The sequence below is a fragment of the Eleutherodactylus coqui genome, chromosome 4, assembly GCF_035609145.1.
Source record: "Eleutherodactylus coqui strain aEleCoq1 chromosome 4, aEleCoq1.hap1, whole genome shotgun sequence".
NCBI lineage: Eukaryota > Metazoa > Chordata > Amphibia > Anura > Eleutherodactylidae > Eleutherodactylus > Eleutherodactylus coqui.
In genome coordinates, this window is record NC_089840.1 from 229,062,355 (window position 1) to 229,069,573 (window position 7,219).

Below are 7,219 nucleotides of genomic sequence, written 5' to 3' on the forward strand. Positions count from 1 at the left end.
GATCCCCACATGCGTCAGGTAGCCGGCTCAAGGTTGACTCAGCCTTCCATCCTTCCGAGGTCGGTAAAATGAGAACCCAGCTTGGTGGGGGGTAATTAAGTAATAATTACCTGAAAGCGCTGCGTAATAAGTTGGCGCTATACAAATACCAAGATTTATTTATTTATTTTTTATTTCAAAATGAGGTAAAAACAACGAAAAATCACCTTGTACCACAACTCTCACGAATGCGTTCAGAAAAACGCCGCTTTAAACCGCTGCATTTTACCGCGATTTCGAGCTGTCTTTAAACGCCTGGTACAGCATTTCACAGCACTTTTTAACGCACCCCATAATCGCATCGCGATGGGCGATGAGATGCATAAAAAAGCGAAAATGCTGAGAAATAGGACAGCGCTCAAAAACCATGGCGTTAGAAACGCTGTGTTCGAGTGCAGCTCTGCAAGGCCCCATTGAAACCAATGCGAGCGATGTACTGCGCCACTTGGGATGCCATGCTAATCGCGGTAAAACATGGCTAGCGTGAGAGCGGCCTTACTGAAGCGACCAAATATAATAACCAATCAGACTCCAGCTTTCATCTCTGCACAGGCCTTTTGTAAAATGAAAGCAGTAACCTGACAGGTTGCTAGGGGCAACAGCTCTACTTTTCCTTGACCACCAGAATATGGTCGTAAAGTGTGAAGAATGCTGCAAAAAACAACTATGCGTTCACCAGCGGTTTATTTAGGGTGATGTCTGAGGAGAGGCATGCAGGAAACGTAAACTATAGGACATTACACACGCAGCCCGCAGTTCAAGGCAATGTCAAAGTCAATGGACTTGAGCACAAATCATTTCAAAGCGACCCTCCCCACGTGACCTATCACACAGTACGTAATCCCCGCCGCTAAGCATTAGGGGAAATGTAGTCCTAATCAAACTCTCCATTATGTGTTCTCCTCTTAACAGCCCCCAGGGACCCCCTGACTTCTAACCTTCTGTATAGACAGATGTGTCTCTGCGCAGACCGCCCGCACCGAGCTTAGGTCATTCGTTTAAACAAAAGCCATAACAGGAAACTAAAGGCTGGGCCCGGACTACAACCCCCATAAGCCCTTGCGGCAGTGTACGCAGAGCGCCGTGTCCGGAGGAGACGTGTGTCCGCTATTTGCATGAATGGGTGTCGGATCATGAGGGAGCCGAGCGGGGTGTAAGGACAGGGAAGAGCGCGGTGACCGGGGGATGTAGGAAGGAGCCGGCAGCAGGGGAGATGCCGAGGGACGACATGAACTCCCTGATCCAGAAGATCGCCCGCCAGGCCCGGCTCACCTTCCGCGGCCCCGGCAGCAGCGGGGACGGGAAGGGCTTTGCGGACAATGTGACGCAGCTGAAGAAACTGATGAGCGAGATCCGCGCCGAGGACTTAAAAATCCGCCCGCGGAAAGGCGCGCAGGCCCCGGCGTCCGTCCCGCAGAGCCCGCCCGTCACCTACATGCACATCTGTGAGACGGACGGCTTCAGCATGGGGGTCTTCCTGCTAAAGGGCGGCTCCGGCATCCCCCTGCACGACCACCCGGGGATGCACGGCATGCTCAAGGTGCTTTACGGCAAGGTGCGCATCAGCGGCTTCGACAAGGTGGAGCCGACGCCGGCCGCCAGTAAGGGCTCGGTGCTGCGGGCCATGCTGCGCTCCAGCGGGGAGTACAGCGACAGCAGCCCGCCCTGCCTGCTCAGCCCGCACCGGGACAACCTGCACCAGATCGTAGCCGTGGACGGGCCGGCCGCCTTCCTGGACATCCTGGCGCCCCCCTACGACCCGGACGACGGCAGGGACTGTCACTACTACAAGCTGGCCCCGGCTTCCGGCGAGCAGAGCGGGGGCAGCGCGGCCGAGGCCTCCGGGGTCCTCCCGCGGGAGGTGTGGCTGCTGGAGATCCCGCAACCCGATGAGTTCTGGTGCGGGGGAGAGCCCTACCCGGGGCCCAAGGTGTCCGTGTGAGCGCTCTACCTCCACCTACCGGCCGGGCCGTTGTCCGCAGGCGTCCTCCAACTATGCAGCTGCTGCAGAACCTCTTTCACAGTTCATCGGCATCTTTGAACGAGAACGATTGAATATGTTAAAAGTACAAAGATTGTTCCGAACTTTACTGCTATCTGATTGGCGCTCGTGGCGCGGTGCGGACGCCGGAGGTATACAGTATATAGAGTAGGACTGAGTCTTGTCAGTGCATAGCGCTGCTGCGGACAATATGGAGGCTGTCCTACGCACCGCGCCGCCGCACGTCTTCCCCTCCGTAAAGCCTTAGCTACGTTCCTGCCGCCGCTTCTCTCGCCCCTTCTGTGATCCTGACCATGTTTAATGAAGATCGGCGCTGTAATTTATTGAACGTGTGTAGTTTACATCCGCGCTAGTGGAAATCCCCAATCATACGGCGAAAAGTTTTTGCAAATTTTTATTTTTTTTTGCTCTGCATAGCTGTTGTCAAACTACAAATCAAAATCGTACACTGGGAGCATGCTGGGAGTTGTAGTCCTGCAGTAGCTGCTTTATGCAAAGTGACGCTTATCAGAAGTAACGGCGGGGCTTCACGGAAATTCTGGTGGGGCTAGAAGGCGCTACTTTTATTACGTAGAGGTCGGGGTGTGCTGGGAGTTGTAGTGTCACTGCAGCGGGGAGAAAGGTATGTTCTAGGCATTTAACCCCTTGCTGCATTGATGATCGGTCATCAGTAGTTGGTCGACGCAGGTCCGCCGCTCAGGACCCTAGCAGTTCACTGTTCTCAACCCCTTGGCTCTCTGCGGCCGGCGCTGTCCGCGTTGCTGTTGGAACCACAAGTGTAATAGAAGGCATAGCTCCCGTTAAAACCGGTGGGGGCTATACCTTCTAGTGCACTTCCGGCTACAACCCCTATGCGGACGGGTGGCCCCACTGTGGTTAGTGAAATCAGCTAGTCACCGGAGGGTCCTGAGCGGCCGTCCCCAGCCAGTCGACTATTGATGACTCTCCTGACGATGGGTCGTCTGCAAAGGGTTAAATGCCCAGAATCCCCTTTTAATGAGTTACATACAAAAGTTGTTCTAAACTTTAAGTCAATAATTAAAGGAGTACAAGGTTAAAAAAAAGTTTTGTTCTCTTCCTCCTCCCCCCCCCCCCCCCAAAAAAAAGCGCCACATCTGTTTACAGGTTGTATACGGTATTGCAGCTTTGCCCGTTTTCAGTGCATGAGGTTAACCCCTTTATGACCAAGGCCCCATTTCAGATTTTCAACTCGATCCATTCTGAGGGTAAACACTAGGGTAATGACAAAGTGCCGTCGCCACATCTTTACTACCCTGTTTCCCTGAAAATAAGACATAGCATGATTTTCCAGAATTTGTGAGGATGCAAAATGATTTTTCAGGCTTTTTGAGGATGCTCGAATTATAAGCCCTACTCCAAAATTAAGCCCTGCTAACAGTTAATTAAAAAAGTCAATTTAAATAGTGTCCAGGCAGCTGTACATGTAAAAAAGTTAAACCTTTTGGAACAAAAATTAATATAAGGCACTGTCTTATTTTCAGGGAAACACAGTAGAGCGCTATACCACAAGATTGGTCACTAAAGTGGAGGACATATAGATTACACGTACTAGCTGCACAGTGCGTCAACAATTTGGACATTACGTATATAGATGGGCACAAAGGGGTTAAGCTGTAATGCCAAACACAACCTGTGGATGGGTGCGGCGCTGTTTCTGGAAGAAAGCAGTCATGATTCAATATACACCTTTAAAATGCGCTATTGATAAGTCAAGTTGAAGTTTGCTTCAGCCGTGTGCTAGTAACACGTTGGGCGCTTCCACACGTGACACAAATCCACCGCCGGCAAATCTATATGACTTGAATGTGGATTTTGATTCCGATTGGCAAAGCGGGAATCAACAGCAATTGTGGCATAAGCGGCCCTTATATTGGATGAACAACAGTTGTCTCAGCCACTCCCTTATAACCACAAATGTTCAGCTTGGCTTGAGTGTTGATGTGTTGAGGAAGGGAAGCTGTGGCCAAACCACTGGCAGTGGCTTACCTCCCCGGGAACAACCGCTTGGGCTTTAAAATTCAATGTCTCTGATCATTCTTTCACATCATCAGTCAAGCGAAGCTGAGCTGCTCCCTTATCACATCGGGGGGTCATCCAGCCCACCCTTGTCGGCGTGTTTGGACGACTAAAGTCTGATGTGCATGGGGGCTTTAAGACGTGTGCAAGAACCCTGAGGTGTTGCGTTAATGTTTGCTCCACCCCTGCAGCCTGTGTTACGGTGATGTAGATGTCACTACCAGGCCTGTTTAGTTCTAAAGCTGTGATATATGGACCCGACCATAAATGGCGCCTACAGCAGCCCTACTATGGAATGTGCTGGATCTCGCTTCCTGGACATTTCCTATAGGCTGCCCTTAGGAAGAGTCCTGTTCTTAATATGCATCATCTTGGGTTCGGGGGAGACTCTAAAGATCCACTGACTGACTACCCTGTAACGTTCCTCCCGTGTCCTTCATTATAATGGATGCGTATCACCAGACGGGATCATAGGAGTATTACGACGTCTGCCGCCATCGCCCACCACTACATGTTCGTTTTTTATTTAAACAGCAACTATAGGAATTGTTGACTTTGTTACTGCCGCTGTCTAATGTATAGTATTTATACGTCATAGGGTAACGAGAGAAGTGTATTGGACTGACCTCTGTGAACGGGCCTTACAGCTAAGCTCATCGGACCTCGTAGGATTCATGTGGCCAATCTTCCTCTTAGAGTTCCTTCTGTATTCCGCCATGTTTAATTGTAATTGAGACACCTTGTTAAATTCTATTCTGCTAAATCTCACAAACTATATAAATTTAATATAAATGTATTTTTTCTTGCAAAAGACTGGTTTTTGTGAGTCGAACACTTAATGTTTGGATGTAGGGTCTAAAGGCCCATTTACACGTAGGGTCTAAAGGCCCATTTACACGTAACTATTATCGCTGAAAATTCAAACGACCGAAACTGTGCGATAATCGTTACATGTAAATGCAGGCATTGTTTACTTATTTTAAGGTGAACTTAAAACCCATCCTTCAGCTACTGCGAGATGAAGCAAACTCATTTATCTCTCAGTAGACGGCAAGCTGTTATCTCTATGGGAGTCGGCATATAACAATGTAATCTGCTGTCAGCCATGAGCTGAACAATACAGCTGGGCGTGAGATGAATCACATGCTGGGCTCTGCAAACAACTTCTGGAGGCTCTTTTACATGCAAATGAAGATGATAGTGTTAATGGCCATTAACACTTTATGTAAATCGCTAAATCTTTCAATCTTTGTCGTCATGAAAGATTATCTTTGCGTGTGAAAGGGTCTTTAGACTGTAGAGCACTAAAGGGGTTATTTAACCTCCAATAAAAATTGATGGCTTATCCAATATCTGATTGGTGGGGGTCTGCCACTTGGAATCCCCACTGATCAGTTCATTGAAGGGGCTTCACAGCCATCTCTTCAATGTTTAAACTTGACCTCGATCATGTAGAACACTGTATTATAGATAGTGGCCATCCTGGGTACTACAGGTTTGTCCCATTGAAGTATCAATATTAAGGCATTTTGCAATTCGAGTACAAGTGTGCGCTGATGTGAATGTTGAAGAAGCGGGGGTACTTGTACGAGTGACATGGCCCCTTAATCAGTGGGGATCCCAAGAGGCAGACCCCCACTAATCAGGCATTGATAGGTCATCAGTTTTACAAGGTTGGATAGCCCCATTAGTTGATGATCTCGGCAACGTCTTGAGTACCAGTGTAGTCCCCAGAAGATGGAGTTGTCCTTCTGCTGCAGTAGTGGCTTTTAATGGCCCTTTTTACACGGGATGAGAATCTCACGATTCTCATTTGACCGAGAGAACAAGTAGATGACGTCATCACCAGCTCGTTCGCACGGACTGCCTGTTTAGGCTCAAGAATCATGCCGTTCTTGTTCAGTGTTTCATTTAGGAATGGGAGTCGGAGTCGGCAACAATTTTTATGCCGGCTGAAGCTGAATGAGAACCGCGTGATTCTTGTTCGTCGTTCAGTCGTTGACTTGCGGTTTAAACGAAACAATTATTGTGCAGTTTTGTTCATTTGAATGAGTTTCTGAATGATAATCGTTTAGTCTAAACAGCATAAGGCTGATCTTCACAGTGACTACAGTAAAAAAAAAAAAAAATGGCAGTGGTTGGGGTTGGCGGGGGGGGGGGGGGTGTTGTCTTCTCTTTAATAGGCGGTAATGACTGATCGCTGGACATCCCGCCACTTGGTATGCTTCTGGATGGAACGATTATCCTTCAAATGAGCGAAAGTGAACGCTAATTGTTTGATCTAAATACGAAGGAACGACTAACGAGAATTGTACGCTTTTTATTTGTCCTTTTTTTTCCAGGCTTAAAATCATCATTGGCTCGTTTGCTAATCGTTCAGTTTCAACAGCGATCTTTCAGTCCTTCTCATTCGCTTATACAGGGACTGAATGATTCCTGTTTCAAAGAGACAACGATATATCTGCCTGTCTAAACAGGCTGCGCAAAAGAGTTAGCGGTGACGGCACTCGTTCTGATGAGAATTGGCTGGTCTAAAGGATCCTTAGACCCAAGGGATCATGAAAGCAGCACGGTGCGCGTGAGTGATTGCTGCTCCATTGACGATCTATAAAGCGAGCGAAGCGACGCACTTGGGTAACACCATCATTCCCCTGAGTGTGAATGGAGTGGTGAACACGTGTGTGTACGGCCCCTGCATTTACACCTTGGGGTGCACTGGTCTTGGGGTCCTAGTAGCTGGACCCCAGTGATCTACCTTTTATCAGCTATACTGGGAATAGGTGATATTTTGTTGGCATAGTCCTTATAAAGCAGCTTAAGAAGAAGTTAATGAAGTTCCCCTCAGATGTGAGGACTATGGTTCTTTTACACTGCCTGATTATCGGGCTCAAGCGTTCTTCGGAACGTTCATTTGGCCGACTGGTAATATAAAAATAATTGGAGTTGAGCGAACATGCTCGTCCGAGTATTAGCATACTTGATGGTGCTCGTTACTCGAGCGAGTACGACGCCATGTTCGACCCCTCCCCGCATTACCACTGCTGTGACGTGCCAGCGTGCGCACGTCCACAGCAGTATGTGGCTGGCTGGTGAGAGAAAGAGAGAAGCAAAAAAAAGAGCTCAGCACCCGGCGGGTCCAAT

At 48.6% G+C, this 7,219-nt stretch overlaps 1 protein-coding gene across 1 annotated transcript; it reads left to right on the top strand.

Annotated features, from left to right (window-relative positions):
- Positions 1–1,013: 1,013 nt before the first annotated feature.
- Positions 1,014–4,889, top strand: ADO (2-aminoethanethiol dioxygenase). The gene has a single exon (XM_066600815.1). The coding sequence runs from the start codon at positions 1,253–1,255 to the stop codon at positions 1,979–1,981; it is 729 nt and encodes a 242-aa protein (XP_066456912.1). The 5' UTR covers positions 1,014–1,252; the 3' UTR covers positions 1,982–4,889.
- The last annotated feature ends 2,330 nt before the right edge of the window (positions 4,890–7,219 follow it).